The sequence below is a fragment of the Maniola hyperantus genome, chromosome 27, assembly GCF_902806685.2.
Source record: "Maniola hyperantus chromosome 27, iAphHyp1.2, whole genome shotgun sequence".
NCBI lineage: Eukaryota > Metazoa > Arthropoda > Insecta > Lepidoptera > Nymphalidae > Maniola > Maniola hyperantus.
In genome coordinates this window covers 1379454-1396905 of record NC_048562.1, presented here as the reverse complement: position 1 = coordinate 1396905, position 17452 = coordinate 1379454, and the positions used below count along the sequence as shown (strand labels likewise).

Below are 17452 nucleotides of genomic sequence, written 5' to 3'. Positions count from 1 at the left end.
CACTTACCGGTTGAGCTATTGAGGTTAAAACATGTAAGTCTAAAATACTTATATATAAAAGGTGACGGACTAATTATCAACGCACTAGATACGACCGATCCTTCCGCTTTACAAACGAAACTTCGACTCTTCTAGGTTTTTACAATTTTTACTAGTGATACCTACTTAATAACCTTCTTTTCTTTTTTTTTTCTTTTTTATATGGCTACTTCCCCTTGTATTCCTCATTCTACTCTAATTAAGCGTAAAGCTTGTGCTAGGAGTAGGTATCTACAACAATAGCGCAACGCATGGGGTTTGGCGACCGGCGACCTTTCGGATTTCAGTTCACTCCTTTAACCGTCGAGCTATTGCGGCTTTAACTATTACTTATTTATAATTATTTATTTATTTACTAAATTAGAGATTAGATTAAAAAAATAGATTAATAGCCAAGTTTATCATGCTGACTAAATATTTCCTTACACCTCCAACTAAGCGTAAAGCTTGTGCTAAAAGTAGGTATGACAATAGTGCAACGGGTGGGGTTTGAACCGCCGACCTTTCGGATTTCAGTCCACTTCGTTAACCGTTGAGGCTTTAATTATTACTTTTCATCTATATTTACTGGATTAGAGATTAGATTTACAGTGTCAGAATACCTTTTTATTTTCAAAAAAACTCACCTCTTTCCGAAAAAGCGTCCGCTCCGGAAGAAATATCCTGAAGAGTTTGTTCCTCCGCGCCAATCTCATTCCCGGAATTCGGTTCACGAAACACAACATTGTCATTGAAGTTCGGACCACTGTGCGAGTTCGTTTGTACGGAATTTACAGGGTTTACGGAACTTACGGGGCTCACCGCGTTTACGGAATTCGAACCACTTTCCGGAGTATACGGAAACACTACACGAGGACTCCGCGCTTTCCATCCATTACTCAAAACGTTTGGTCCGTAAAAACCCGTCCTCGGAGGAGCGTAAGATTGGTACGGATCGAAACCAAAATTCGGCGCGTAGGGACGACTAAACCTGCCTTGATAAAACTTTGGGAAACTCGGTCGTAACCTTTGCAATTCATAAAACCTTTCATTCCCATCTATTTTTAAATCTGTATCTGGCGAAGTGAATTCGTAATCCGTTGAATCGTCGAACTTGATTTTTGAATCGAATTTTTGTGTTAAATCAATTTCACCTAAGCCTATAGGCGTGTTTTTTTCTTCGTCGTCAAGGAAGAGTATGCGGGAATATTTTCTGCGGGTTTTCGGGATAAACATGGGGTATGTTCTGGGTTTTTGGTATAGTGTTAGAGCACGGCTGGGTTCGCCGACTGCACACGACGCGGCTACGATTAAAAACACTTTCCAACCGTTGGCAAACATATTAGAACGGTCACTGACATGCACTCTTCATAAATTCACTTTCATTTTTCTTTTTACACGCGTTTTTTAGTTTACACTTTTTTTACAGACTTTTTTTGTTGTTACTTTTTTTTTTTGTCATGAAATTGTCATTGTTTTAGTTCCGCGCGTGTTGGTAAGACGGGTATAGAATACGGACTGCATGGGAGGACGGCCCCCACTTTAGAGCCAGCGATTCTTACGTAAAGGTTTACAGTCGTGAGGTTTTACGTAATCCGTTCGTGATAGCGTTGCTGGGCAACCGTGTTTTGGGAGTGACGTCATTTTTGGATTATCCGGGTTTTTTTTTTAAATTTTAAATTAGCATCATCATCGTCGACCCATCGCTGGGTTCCTATTGAGCAAGGTTCGCCTCTCAGAATAAGAAGGGGTTTTTTCCCATGAACCAAACCATTTATTTTTGTAAATTACTCATTTTCACTGTGACAACAGCTGTATCGCGGGGTCAAGGGATCGTTAAATTTTGTAGAAACAATGGGATAAACAAACAGACCGACAAACGTGTTTGATGTTTGAAAAGTAGTTATTTTATAGAAGCGCCATCTGCAACTGTTTTCGTTTAAAATTCTCCGTCAAAGCCTTTTTCTAACATCTTGAAAAAGGCTTTCTTACTTGGAATATTTTATACGTAGAGTATTAATGTTGTGCTTTGCGTATAGATGGCGTTGATTTGATACTTTCGTTCGATACAAAAGACTTCAACGAGTTTGAGGTGCTTCATAAATATTATTTTCTAAAAATCATACCCTATTTTTCATTACTATTTTTTGCGCAAAGGATCAGCCTGGCTGTTCAGTGCAAAAATACAGCCAGTAATATTCTAGACACCATTCCACGTGGGCATGATTTGAACAGTAATTATTATTAGATAAAGCTAGGTTAGTTCCATTAATTTTCGATTACTCACCGTAAAAAATCTGCTTAGTCTTAAAAACGTTCTTAGAATTTATGCAAACTAGATGATGCCCGCCACTTCCTTTCACCCCTTAGGGGTTGAATTTTCAAAAATCCTTTCTTGGCGGTCGCCTACATCATAATAATAGCTATCTGCATGCCAAATTTCAGCCCGATCTGTCCAGTAGTTTGAGCTGTAAGTTGATAGATCAGTCAGTCAGTCAGTCACCTTTTCCTGTTATATATTTAGATGAAAATATTAAGTAGCCACCTATTATGCTAATTTAGAAAATAAACTATCTCCGTTCCAAATTTCAGCCAAATCGGTCTAGTTATTCACAGTGCGAAGGATTAACAAACATCCAACCATCCAAACTTTTACATCCATACTAATATTATAAATGCGAAAGTGTGTCTGTCTGTCTCTCTGTCCGTCTGTCTGTCTGCTAGCCTTTCACGGCCCATCCGTTCAACCGCTTTTGACGAAATTTGGTACAGCGATAGCTTGCATCCCGGGGAAGGACATAGGCTACTTTTTATCCCGAAAAATCAAGGAGTTCCCACGGGATTTTCAAAAACCTAAATACACGAGGACGAAGTCGCGGGCATCATCTTGTATTTTACAATACTAATTAGTAAGTAAGATGAGTAGGATCTACAACTATTTTACAATACTAATTAGTAAGTAAGATGAGTAGGATCTACAACTATTTTTCATTAAAAAAAACGGCCAAGTGCGAGGGTATTTACTGCAGGAGTTGTATTTTTTCGACATTTTGGACGATAAATCAAAAACTATAATGCACAAAAATAAATAAAAATCTGTTTTAGAATGTACATGTAAAACCCTTTCATATGATACCACACTTGGTATAGTGAGCTAACTTTGAAAGTTAAAAATACTAATTATTGTTTCATGAACATATGTAATTTTTTGTGAAGTAACCACAAAATCACGGTTTTCGGATTTTTCCCTTTTACATGTGCTATAAAACCTACCTACTTACTAAATTTCATGATTCTAGGTCAACGGGAACTACCCTTTAGATTTCTTGACAGACAGACAGACAACAAAGTGATCCTATAAGTGTTTTGTTTTTCGTTTTGAGATACGGCACCCAAAAAAAAGCTTAAATGCCTGGGTAGGAAAGGCTAATGGATATAACATCGCACCGGCTCGGATTTCACTTTATCGTGACCCACTTTTTACCGCCATTTTGATAATTATGTAATATGGCGCCAAAAAACCGCCTTCAAATTATTACCTACTTGGTTAAAACTTTTCCGTGGGAATGACTCAACATCCGTGTGAAGAGCAAAGTTTACTTTTTTTAAATTTAATTTATTGACTAGCTTGATACAAGCTGATGACAAGCTGTAATAGCCTAGTGGTTTGGACGTCCGCCTTCTAATCGGAGGTCGGGGGTTTGATCCCAGGCACACACGCAGATTGGTAGACTTCACACACCTTTGAGAACATTATGGAGAACTCTCAGGCATGCAGATTTTCTCACGATGTTTTCCTTCACCGTTAAAGCAAGTGATATTTGATTGCTTAAACCGACCTCCCGTATCGAAGGCCAACGTCTAGGCTATCACCGCTTACGATAGATTCATACACTTATGAGGATATCTCTGATTTTTTTTATTCAGATACAAGTTAGCCCTTGACTGCAATCTCACCTGGTGGTAAGTGACGATGCAGTCTAAGATGGTAGCGGGCTAACCTGGAAAGAGCAGTTTGGTAGCCCCTTTGGTGTCTACACGGCATCATATCGGAACGCTAAATTGTTTGGAGGCACGGCTTTGTCGGTAGGGTGGTAAACTAGTCACGGCCGAAGCCTCCCACCAGACCAGACCAGACATTTAGAAATTATAAAATTCCAAACCCCTGCCAGGAATCGAACCCGGGACCTCCGACTAATAAGACCACAGCGCTTAACACTGTGCCAGGGAGGTCGTCATCATGGAGACAGGCGGTTTCCTCACGATGTTTTCCTTCAGCGTTAAAGCAAGTGATATTTAATTGCTTAAAACGCACATAACTCCGAAAAAAAGAGGTCCGGATCGAACCCGCGACCTCCCGTATCTAGCCGACGTCTAGGCTATTACTACTTACGATTATACTTATGAGGATATCTCTGATTAGAGTACACACTCTCTAATTACAGAGTAAAATCGAAAGCATATGACTCTTTCCCGTCATACATATTATACTTAGCTTGCCTATCAGAGTCATTCGATTAAACTTATCATTAAATTTTTCCTCAACTGCATACTTTCTGATACGGCCCAAACATTAATCCGTTAAGGCCTTGGTCAAAGAAAACATGGGACGGCAAAGGTACCATAAGACATCATGCTGACAGCACAAATATCTACTAAGTTTTACTACATAAAGAAAAGACAGCCGGCTACTTTCACGCAACTTTATGACTAAAGACTTACTTCTTTTTGAACCATCTTCTATAATATAAAAATGAATCACTAAATGTGTTAGTCATCGCAAATCTCGAGAACAGCTGAACCGATTTCGCTAATTCTTTTTTTATAATATTCCTTGAAGTACGAGGATGGTACTTACGAAGAGAAATATTTAAAAAAATTGAATCGACTGTTAGGCGGAACGAAGTTCGCCGGGGCAGTTAGTATTATTATAAAACCAGATATTTATTCCAACAAATGATTTGTGTACTTAATACCGATGACATTGTACTGTGTTACCAGTTTATGGCGGTTATTAGTGTTTATTAGGCTCTTCTCAGAACTGGGTGCATTTGGAACCCTCGTAGCATTGCTCCGTTACGATGTGATTGAAGAACAAACAGACAAACCAAGAAACAAACACGCTAACATGGGTAAAGATTCTATAAGGGCCCCGTTGGACAAGTAGGAATTCGTGGCGCATCAGCTACGGCCAAGTCTTGACAACGTGTAGGATTCGCTGCCGCCACGCGTCGTATGTGAATAAGGCTTCACTCAAGCTGTAAAAATCGCGACAGCGAAACCGTGGAACCGGCATGAGTGGCGACCAGTTTTGAGAAACCGAGCTACAGTCCACCACCAAACGTCACACGCTACTGACGGATCAAACAACGAACCTTCTATTTATATTTTAATCCAATTCCCGGCTAATTCAAATTCCGAACGCATTACATCTGTCACGTTTAGGTTCTTCATCGTGTCCGTTTTTTGTCTCAAGGTTTTTTATAATATCGTGATCATTTGTTTAAAAATAATTAAGTGATGTTTTGTTTCTGAAAATATTTTTGTTTGTGATAAAGTTAGTGAAAGTGTTTTTAGATCTAAAAGTGAAAGGCGCTGAGGTGAGTGAAGTCCTCAAAGCCTGTTTTCGCCGTTTAATCGGGTTAGTTGGTTGTATGAAGATGACAGTAGTGACCTACTTTTGTCAGCTTTCCTTACTCACTTTTGAGATGATTCAATTGAGAGGAGTTTTTTTATATCTAAATAGATAAAAATAAAAGGTGTCTGACTGACTGACTGACTGATCTATCAACGCACAGCTCAAACTACTGGACGCATCTGGCTGAATTTTGGCATGCAGATAGCTATTATGACGTAAGTATCCGCTAATAAAGGATTTTTGATTCGATCCCTAAAGGGGTGAAATAGGGATTTGAAATTTGTGTTGTCCACGCAGAAGAAGTCGCGAGCGTATGCTAGTTCATGTACAAAATCTGTGATAGCCTGGTGGTTAGGATGTCCGCCTTCTAATCGGAGGTCGGGGGTTCGATCCCGGGCATGCACCTCTAACTTGTCGGAGTTATGTGCGTTTTAAGTTTAAATATCCCTTGCTTTAACGGTGAAGGAAAACATCGTGAGGAAACCTGAGAGTTCTCCATAATGTTCTCATAGGTGGGTGAAGTCTGCCAATCCGCACATGGCCAGCGTGGTACGGCCAAACCCTTCTCATACTGAGAGGAATACCCGTGCTCTGTAGTGAGCCGGCGATGAGTTGATCATGTTGATGATGAAGTAAGTATAATAAAATTATGAAAAGACTAGCTTATGCTCGCGACTTTGTCCCCGTGGACTACACAAATTTTAAACCCGTATTTCACACCCTTAGGGGTTGAATTTTCAAAAATTCTTTCTTAGCGGATGCTTACGTCATAATAGCTATCTACAAGCCAAATTTCAGCACGATCCGTCCAGTAGTTTGAGCTGTGCGTTGATAGATCATTGTCAGTCAGTCAGTCAGTCACCTTTTCCTTTTTTATTTCTAGAAGTATAGTCTGCTCATTATGTAGAAAGCTAAGAAAAATAACACGACAGACAGAAATCTTTCTATTCTTCAACTGACACTCATTTATTTACATTACAAAGACTTTATAAAGTACCTGTCAGAAACTTTTACTGAGTATTACAAGAAACGACAATTTTTATATACTTATAATACTAGCTTATGCCCGCGACTTCGTCCGCGTGGACTACACAAATTTCAAATTCCTATTTTACCCCTTTAGGGGTTGAATTTTGAAAATCCTTTCTTATCGGATACCTACGTCATAATAGCACACCGAATTTCAACTAGATCCATCCAGTGGTTTGAGCTGTGCATTGATAGATCTATAAGTCAACTTTTCCTTTTATGTATATACTAGCAGTTGCCCGCGACTTCGTCCGCGTAAAATTTCTAGTTTCTCATGAGATTTTCCCGCCGCAAAAGGCCTCACTCACTCAGTCTCACCTTAAGGCATGGAACCCAGAATACCTAAATGCCAATTTTCATATCTCTAACTTCAAAAACATAGGATTTTCACATAACTTTTCAACCCCCATTTCACCCCCTTAGGGGGGGGAATTTAGTTAGATCCTTTCTTATCTGATACGTACCCCCTAGAAAGAACCTATGTTTCAAATTTCAAGTTTTTGATTTTCGGAAAATATTAAATTTATTAATTTACTAGCTGACCCGGCGAACTTCTTACTGCGTAACAGTCGATTCTTAATTTAAAAATTAATACTTTAAATTTTTCTCTCCGTAAGAACCATCCTCGTACCTACTTCAAGGAATATTATGAAAAAGAGTTCAGCTGTTCTCGAAATTTGCGATCAACAACACATTCAGCGATTCATTTTGATATGTAATAATATATAGAGAAGATTTCATGATATATTCACGAAGCGCCTTACGCCCGTTGAAGTCTTTTGTATAGAACGAAATAAATAAAAAATTTTTTTACTCAGATACAAGTTAGCCCTTGACTGCATTGCATACTCACCTGGTGGTAAGTGATGATGCAGTCTAAGATAGGAGCGGGCTAACCTGGAAGGTGTACCACCTTTGATTTCTACGCGGCATCGTACCGGAAAGCTAAATCGCTTGGCGGTACGGCTTTTTCTTTTTAAAAGAATATTAGCCATATTAAATTACTAATATTCCCTTTCCCTCTCCAACTAAGCGTCAGGCTTGTGCTAGGAGTAGGTACGACAATAGTGCAACGGGTGGGGTTTGAACCATCGACCTTTCGGTTTTCAGTCCACTCCTATACCGGTTGAGCTATTGAGGCTTTGCCAGTAGGGTGGTAACTAGCCACGGCCGAAGCCTCTCACCAGACCAGACCAGAGATTTAGAAATTATGAGATTCCAACCCCTGCTGGGATTTGTATCCATATATCTACAGTAGATAGTAGAGTAGTGTTTGTTTGTAACTATGAAAGACATCGCGTCCCAAAAGCGCATTGACGCATCACCGCTTTCGCTTTAATTGTTGAAGCCTCCAAGTAGGCTGTGCCCATACGTCATCATAATAAAAAGAAAAATAAAACATATAGATATATTATCTACCTATGCGCTAATTATATAAATACCAGCCCGTGACTTCGTCCGCGTGGATTTGTTTTTAAAATCCTGTGTGAACTTTCTGATTTTTCGGGATAAAATGTTGCCTATGTCACTCTCCAGATCTTTGAATATACCCGTGTGAAAAATCGCGTCGATCCGTTGCTCCGTTGACGTGGTTGAAGGACAAACCAACAAACCAACAAACAAACACACTTTCGCATTTATAATAAGGGTACTGATCAACGCAGAGCCTAAACCGTTGGTCCTAGAGACATGAAATTTGGAGGGTGTGTTCTTTGTGAAGACTAGTATCCACTAAGAAAGGATTTTTTGAAATTCCACCCCTAAGTGGGCTAAGTGGGGGGTTGAAATTTATGTGTTCCACGCGGACGAATTCGCAAGCAGAAGCTAGTATTAGTATAGAAGTATAGATAAAATTGTTTGTTACAGGATTCTGTGAAAATATCTGTAAAATAGCAACTTGCGATATGTTTGAATATTATGCCACAACGTCATGTCATCGGTGAACGATGCAGGACCATGGGGATCGATTCAACAACATGAAGTTAGGCACAGAACACATAATCATAACGTCTTGAACAAGAGAAAGAGTAATTTGAAAAATCACTATGAAGTTAGCAGTAATAGAAGCACTGGGAAAGACATAGTCATAGTAAAAAGGAATAATAGTCTACACTGTGAAGCTAGACAGAGAATACATTTAGGTAAGGTTTTAAAGAGACGTAAGAACAACCATGGAACTAGCAACAAAAGCATACGTAATAATAAAAAAAGAAAGGATGAAATTGCAAAGCATCACGAAGTTAGCAACAAAATAAAACTAGATATCTTAAGCAAGACTAATACTAAATATCATAAAGTTGGTGGCAAAACTAATGCACATAAAAATTTAAAAAACAGAAGGAAACCTCGTGAAAAGGATGATGAAGTTATCAACAGAACACATACAGATAAAGTGAACTTACAGAAGAGTAAGAATGTGCATGAAGATAGTTACAGAAGCATAAAAATAGTAGTAGATAAGGAGAATAGATTTGAAAATAATTATGAAGTTAGCAACAGAAAAAACACAGAAGTACAAGAGAAGAAGAATAATCGACATCGCAAAGTTATCAATAGATGTATAAGTACGGGACTGATAGAGAAAAGGAAGAAATTTCAGCAAAGTGAAGTTAGTAATAGAAATTCATATGAAGAAGTGGAACAGAAGAGAAAGAATAGATTTGGTATTACAAAATGGCGACAAGAATCAAGATGGCGGATGTGTACGGTGTTAATACCGCTCATCATTTCAAATATCGTCGGATTGACTGATGCAGAAAGTGAGTATGTTCAAAAATTCAAAATTCAAATAATTCATTCAAAATAGGTAATAAATTACTCTTTTTGATTGTCGGTTGTTGGATTTGTAAGATATAGTGGTGATAATTATTACGCAAACTTAAAACTAAAGCTACGAGAATTCCAAACGCGCCCAAGTCTGAGAATAGCCCACAACAAACTCAGCCGGGTATTGTTTTTATTATCACCACTTTACAATATCTCTTAAAACTATCACAAAGCCGTGAAGCAATTCATTCTTAAGCTTTCTTATCATTTAAATAATCCTTTACATTGTAATAGGATTTTTCAATAAGTTTACGTTTTATGAAAACTTTGAACTTGTCTCTTTGTCTGTCCTACCCCCCTGGTAAATAATCTTTCAAAAATTCATCATAAAAATCGGATCAAGCATTAGGGAGTTTAAGATGCCACAGATAAACAAACTAAGTAGGGTATAACACCAAGAAATTTTCATTCCAGGTCTAACCAGCAGAGTTCTAGCATCGTTCCTAGGGTACCCTACCACCTGTACCATAGGGGTGGAGGTGCGACCCTGTACCCTTTCCCTATCATGCTGGATTCGAGGAGGCACCAGGGTTCGAGGCTGTGGCAGTAGCTGGCTGTTCTCATGCTGTCTACCACCAGAATTTGAGAGAAATGACTTTGATAATATGTAAGAAATTAACATTTTAATTATATAGAGTGGTATTCAGTAAAGCCAGTGGTTTTTCAATATGTTCAGCTGGCAATACAAGCTCTCGCGACGACAACGGACTATCCTGATTGGTGGATAGCACCGCCATATTCGCATCAAACGTCATTGCGATGCATTAGAAAACTGTCGATTGCAAGTCACCGTCACGTTACGGTTGCACAAAATCAGAGCCTCTTTATAGTGCCGTGCGTGATAAATCTACAAAAACTATCTAATCCCACGCTTACCCCACCGGTGGACAATTGTGTTGTGCTGTGCTCATCAATTTGTGTGCTGGTGATATTTGGACGTTCCAAGCGGTAAGTGGCAGTTTTGTAGGCTGTAGATTTTGAGGAACTCTGAGCAACTGAACATCCTATTTTCGTATTTTTTGATTATTCTTACGGTCCTTCGATTAGCTCCCCAACAAGTGGTCATGTCTCGAAGAATTTTCAGTGCTGGTCTGGAGTTTGGGGGTTGGCTTTTTCCATACTTCCTCCCTCGAAGAGCACGTAAAGCCGTGAAATCATTTTGCTCATTGTTCGTTGCCACAGACAATTCAACCTCAAGAGTACGCATATACTTACTAGGTTTTGCATGAAAACAAAATCGTAAAATGTAGACGGGGGACAACCCACCACCTCAAATGGCCCCACCAACCTCGCGGTTATACGGGCCGAAACGCGGGAGGGCGCCCGTTCGGTACTTGCTCGGTGGCTCTTTCCCGGGGCGCCTTCTTGACTCCCTACAAATCTTTCTTTCCTGTCATTGTCCCTAATTGGTCTTTCTCGTCTTTCTGGGGTAGACGTACACAACACGCAGATCCCCGCGAGCCCCACGGTCCTGATTCTTTCTCAAACACCCACTGGTCCACGATCACGGTCCGAGCTGTTCCGCCTCTTATGCCAGTGGTGCGCGAACTCCCGTAGCTTGCCGAAGTTTTCCGCCGAAGCAACGAGGTCCTGGTAGTAAACCGGACCCTCTTTCTCGCGAACAATCCCATCCAGCAGGGTGCACCGGTTGACGGGGGACAAGGGAGAATGCTTTGTTGTGATTGGTGGACTCACATGTCACGTAATCAAGACGATCTGCGGAATGAGGGTACCGAACGGGTGCGGGCCGACTTTTATGCTAAGCAACTGCCTAAGCTCTGCGATCGGGGGTGTCCAGCTATTAGGCGTTTTATAGGTGGTAGGTCTGTGTTCATTGCTCACCATTTCATCTTACTCGTATCTCAATTTCAGGATCCCATCCTCTGATTGGAGGTACAAGGTGGTGCCGCCAAAACTGCGTCAAGTACCTCAGAGGAGTGTTGTACCTACCAACGTGTTTAGGCGAAGAGTCGATGAAGACATGAGCCAGGTTCGTTTTAGTCACAGACTCTATCTAACAAGGTGTGAGACAATGTCTGTAACATCCCGGCAAGCTAAAGTTATGACATGTAGATGTACCAAAAAAATAATGAGCCTCGAAGCCTGATACCCGTGCATAATGGGAGGTATAGTACATAATATGTTGCCCATACAATCGCTGACCCAGTGCGGGCGAGCGCGGGTGACGTGCGGGTGTGCGGGGCTCCCGCCTCATACTCCCATTACGTGGATTTATTTAAAAGTAGGTCATCATAATACATAGGTCGTGATCAAATCAGAAATGAGGAGATCCGTAGGAGAACTAGAGTAACCGACGGCTCAACGGGTTGCGAAGCTGAAGTGGCAATGGGCAGGGCACATAGTTCGAACAACTGATAAACGTTGGGGTCCCAAGGTGCTAGAATGGCGACCTCGCACCGGAAGACGCAGTGTTGGAAGACCCCTCACTAGGTGGACGGACAACATCAGAGTCGCAGGGAGCCGCTGGATTCAGACGACGCAAGACCGTGGCGTACGAAAGTCCCTACAAGAGAGTAGAGACCTATGTCCAGCAGTGGACGTCTATCGGTTGATGATGATGATGAGGCTAGGTGTGTCAAATGATTGTCGGTCACCACCCATGAACATTTGCAGCACCAGACGAACCGCCAATGCGTTGCCGGCCTTTCATGAATTTGTTGGTCCGCTCCTTGAATAACCCCATGTTGTAATCTAGTTTTAATGCCTTTGTTACCTTACTTTTGCAGATTGAATGCGGTCTACCTTCGACCAGGATATTGCAGAAGAGGATTATCGGTGGAAGAGAGGCGAGATTCGCGGAGTTCCCCTGGCAAGCCCATGTCAGGATATCGGAGTTTCAATGCGGGGGTGTGCTGAGTAAGTCATCCCCTTTTATTCTTGACTAGAGGATGCCCAAGAGTTCGTCCGCGTGGATTTCGTTTTTAAAAATCCCGTGGGAAATCTTTGTTTTTCTGGGACAAAAAGTAGCCTATGTCCTTCCCCGGGATGCAAGCTATCTCTGTACCAAATTTCGTCAAAATCGGTTAAACGGTTGAGCCGTGAAAAGCTAGCAGACAGACAGACAGACACACTTTCGCATTTATAATATTAAGTATGGATTAAGCTGACTGACTGACTGATATATCAACGCACAGCTTAAACTACTGGACGGATCGGGCTGAAATTTGGTATACAGATACGTAGACGTCCGCTAAGAAAGAATTTTTGGAAAGTGGACTCCTAAGGGGGTGAAATAGGGAAGATTATATAATCCACATGCATGTGGGCATAAGCTAGCTGCAAGATTGAGATTTAAAAAGTTATAGACAATCCTATTAAACAAACTTAAATCGAAATTAAAATTAAAAAAAAAAAAAATTAAGACTAAATTAAATCTAAAACCTCATTAAGACCACCGCAGCGAGGCATTGTACCCAAGATGCTGACAGCATTACCCCTTTGGATGGCCAAACTAATTCTTTGACCAAGGTAGCTGCCAGCTCTCGGGTCCATGGTTGACTCGATAACCCTTTTCGAAATTTCCTCAAAAAGAGCTCGAGTCCCCGGGCCCCAATGCCCCAAGGTCACCACACCAAAAGGCACGAATATGAAGCTCCTATCAACGTTTTCATATTTGTCATCATCATCATCAAACAATAGACGTCCACTGCTGGACATAGGTCTCTTGTAGGGACTTCCACACGCCACGGTCTTGCGCCGCCTGCATCCAGCGGCTCCCTGCGACTCGTCTGATGTCGTCCGTCCACCTAGTGGGGGCCCTTCTAACGCTGCGTCTTCCGGTGCGAGGTCGCCATTCCAGCATCTTGGGACCCCAACGTCTATCGGTTGTACGTACTATGTGCCCTGCCCATTGCCACTTCAGCTTCGCAACCCGTTCATATTTGTACGTATATTTAACAGACTTTTATTATATCATTCCAGTATCGAAATGGTTCGTCGCGACGGCCGCACACTGCGTGTCGCGCGCGCGGCCGCGGGATATCGCCATCTGGCTCGGGGCTCTGGACACTGCTTCTGGGACGAACACTGCGAGAAAACTTGGGTATTTTATCATTTTTATAGTGTTTTACGTACGACAAATTTTGATAATAAATAAATAAAATAAAAAAGCCATTTATTCTCGTGTTCCTTAGTTAGTTACATAGTAGATTAGTTTTGTTAGTAAGTACAATTTTACTTATTTTCCTAGATTAGTATGGTTAGTAAGTGAACGCTAATTTTTGTATTAATTTATGGAACATGAGCCCCGTTTCGGGTAAAGGCCTCCTCCAACCTCTTCCACTTCTCCCTGTCCTTGCCCAGATACAACCAGTTCTTCCCTGCAGTTTGTACTATCTCATCAGCCCACCGTTTGGATGGCCTTCCAACACACCTTTTGCCTACTGGTCCTTTCCATTGTGTGGTTTGTATTGTCCATCTGTTGTCCAAGTAACAAATTTTGATATGTATTTAAAATTATTTAGAAATTTCTTTTAAGTGTAGGTAAAAATACTATAATAAAAATTATAAAAATAAGGCTGTCATATTCTCAGAGTACAAGTGTTGATTCATTAATTTTCGTTTTCAGGGTTGTCCAAAAGATTCTTCATCCTCTGTTCCAATTCCGGATGACTCAGCCTGACAGATATGACATAGCACTACTGAGACTATCCCGCCCTATCACATACACCACTCATATCCTGCCGATATGCTTGCCTGATATGGACATAGAGTTGCGGGGGAAGTCAGGAGTTATAGCTGGATGGGGGAAGACCGATGCGAGCAATGGCCACACGGGGACCAATTTACTGAGATCTGCTACTGTTCCTATATTAAGTAAGTACCATCCTGATTCCTGTCGATATGCTTGCCTGATATGAAAATAGAGCTACGGGGGAAGTTGGGACTGATTGCTGGACGGGGGAAGACCGATGCGAGCAATGGCCACACTGGGACCAATTTGCTGAGACTGGGACCATTTAGACTGCTACTGTTCCTATATAAAGTAAGTGTACTGTCTATTAAAATGTCCTCTCGTCCGAAATTCCTCAGTGTTTGGAGACCAAAGTCTTCGAGCAATACGTATTGCCAATAATGACATGGATCCGAGACATGGTCGCTAACTATGAGCCTCATAAGAAAACTCAGAGTCTTTGAGCGGGCGATGGAGAGAGCTATGCTTGTACGTGATCAAATATCAGACATCAGGAGATCCTTGGTCCTCAAGCAATGGTAAGTATAATAATTTACTTGTACGAAACCTTTTTTGCTCAATCGCTAAGGTGTGAATTGCCCTTCCGACGTCCATGTTTCCTGCCGAATAGATATATTCTAGAACGTATAACTTGCTTACGTTAGTTATAGTTAGTTAAGTTCTTTTTATTTGTCTAGATATTTTGCAAATGCTGTGTACACATTTTTATAGATACATTTATCAGCCTGTGTTTGTCTATAAGTGTCGTAGTTTGTGTTAAATTAATGTATTGTGTGTGTTCCTAATAAATAAAAATAAAATAAAATCAAATCAAATCAAATATTCTTTATTGCACATGTGGGTATGTATGTATATACAGATGTTACAGTTATTAAAGTTTCACCACAAATAGCCATATTATGGCATGCAAAAAAAAAAAAAAAAAACCAACTTACTGACTTAAATTACAATTGAATTATCTATTATTACTTATCTTTATACAGTTAATAATTATATTTTATACATATCTACTAGATTTAACAATATAATACAATACTATTTAATTTAAAGACTCTTTATAAAAAAATGCTACAACTTATTATAAATTTGTGTCTGTTAAATACTCTTTAATGGAATAGTATCTTTTATGTAGTAAAAATTCTTTAATTTTATATTTAAAAGTTTTAATATTTAGATTTCGGTCAGCCAATGATGCCGGTAGTTTATTGTACAACTGAAAATAAATAGAAGTATATTCTAAGTTATACGCCTCCAACTTAGACCTCACCATTGCTTTGTTAAGCATGATCGTCGTCAAGCGCAAACCTGTCAGACATTAAAAAAAATGTTAATAGGGAATTCCACAGATATGTCCAGATTTGCAACTAGCGTGGCCCCCTCAGTCCCTCTCGCTCAAGCAGATTTTCTTACTAGTGAAATGTCATTCCTTCTACATTTCACGTTGCTTGTCAAATACTCACGTACAAATACATTTTGACAAACAAAAAAAAGTGGCCACGGTGATAAGGACAAAACATAATCATTATATCACGTTCTAACAAGAGCTTAAATGCATTTAACTATCTCGCTCTAACAGTAAGTGTCACAATAGGGCTACTTCTAACAGTCCTTATTCTGAGGGGAATTCTGTGAAAATTATGTGATGAATTATTTCAGGCACAGAGCAATGTATTAACTGGCACCAGAGCAAACAAATCCTGGTAGAAATACACTCTGAGATGATCTGCGCTGGACATTCCGACGGACATCAGGATGCTTGCTTGGGTAACATATTTAATCTCTTTGAATTTCTGAGTGTCGAGTGGTCGACGGTAACTCTTTTTTGTCTTCAAAACTTCATTTTTTTATAAAAATCTGCCTAATGCCGGCAAACATGGGGTTATTCAAGGGGCGGACCAACAAATTCCTAAAAGGCCGGCAACGCATCGGCGGCTCCTCTGGTGCTGCAAATGTTCATGGGCGGCGGTAATCACTTAACATCAGGTGACCCGCCTGCTCGTTTGCTCGCTATATCTATTTTAAAAAAAAATCGTTCACGTGGATTCAAGTGCTTTAAAAATCACGGAGAAAATTTTCGGTTTCAGAGATATAAAAACTATCATACTCGTATATCCGTTTTTAGGATACAAGCCATCTCTGTGCCAAATATCGTCAAGATTGTTTAAGCGGTAGAGCCGTGAAAGTTATCACAGACAGACAGACAGAAAGATAGACAGACAACACAGCTTTGCATTTATAATATGAGGTATGGATATGGGTGATCAAAGTGGACGTAAAGAGTTGAAGAGAAGGCAAAGAGGAATGTTGTCTTACAGCCAACTGAAATAAAACATCTTTGTTTTTCCACCGTATGTCATCTCATTTGTTTAAATTTTTGATCTCTCTCTAAAAAATATTTGCACAGTATTAATTTAATCGAATGTTATGGGCTCTTTATATTGTATACTTCCATCTTTTTTGTACCAACGGTCTTGCAAATAAATGATTATTTATTTATCAGGAGACTCCGGCGGTCCTCTCATAGTACTAGACAGTGGGAGGTACTACCTCGTAGGAATCACCTCAGCCGGCTTTGGCTGCGGTGTGGACCACCAGCCAGGCATATACCACAACGTGAAGACCACGACTAACTGGATCAAAGACATCATCAGTCCAGTCGCTAACTATATTGACATTTGAGTAGCATAATTTTGTTGTAATTGTCAGAGATACGGTCACTTGGCGAATCGATGCACACACAATAGGCTACTTGACAATTTTTTTAAGTTGGTCTGAAATGGTTAATATTTGTCCTATTATATCAAAAAAATTAACACTATATTTTTTGCGCCCTAAAAACCGTAAAACTTTAATTTAAAAAAATATTTTTCTTAGACAGGTGAAAACACTGTCGGCCATGTTTGGCCGATAGATTATCTGTGCTCTGACGTCATGCATTTGTAAACAACAGTATAACCCTGGGTTATTATATTTACGGTTTTTAGGGCGCAAAAAAATATAGTGTTAATTTTTTTGATATAATAGGACAAATATTAACCATTTAAGACCAACTTAAAAAAATTGTCAAGTAGCCTATTGCATCCCGGCGCTGATGGTGTGCCCGAGTTGCAGACGTCTCCACCGCTCAGGGCATTGTGCGACGGGCCCTTAATCGGATCTGCCTGTTGCCAGCTTCTTGCTCTTGAAACTGCCTTTCAAGGGCCGGGAGGATGTTCGCGCCGCTAGGA

The 17452-nt window shown here is 40.3% G+C and overlaps 3 protein-coding genes and 1 long non-coding RNA gene across 5 annotated transcripts in view; 1 reads left to right on the top strand and 3 right to left on the bottom strand.

Moving 5' to 3' along the window:
* LOC117994790 (serine protease 33) overlaps positions 1-1470 on the bottom strand; it is a 46615-nt gene extending 45145 nt beyond the window's left edge. The window contains exon 1 of one of the 2 annotated variants that reach the window (XM_069507938.1): positions 666-1470. In XM_069507938.1, coding sequence (XP_069364039.1) covers positions 666-1359 — 694 coding nt within the window. In that variant the 5' untranslated portion in view covers positions 1360-1470. The remainder of the gene's footprint in view (positions 1-665) is intronic. The other variant, XM_069507939.1, reaches the window with a different exon arrangement.
* Positions 1-17452, bottom strand: part of LOC117994799 (protein KTI12 homolog) — a 239271-nt gene that overhangs the window by 76985 nt on the left and 144834 nt on the right. The gene's annotated exons all lie outside the window — the stretch shown is intronic.
* LOC138404328 (uncharacterized) overlaps positions 1-17452 on the bottom strand; it is a 201959-nt gene that overhangs the window by 115628 nt on the left and 68879 nt on the right. The gene's annotated exons all lie outside the window — the stretch shown is intronic.
* On the top strand, positions 8616-16904 carry LOC117994557 (coagulation factor IX). The gene is made up of 8 exons (XM_069508038.1): positions 8616-9444; positions 9926-10118; positions 11384-11501; positions 12259-12388; positions 13454-13574; positions 14100-14347; positions 15882-15989; positions 16726-16904. Exons 1-8 carry the CDS (start codon positions 8616-8618, stop codon positions 16902-16904), a joined length of 1926 nt encoding a protein of 641 aa, XP_069364139.1.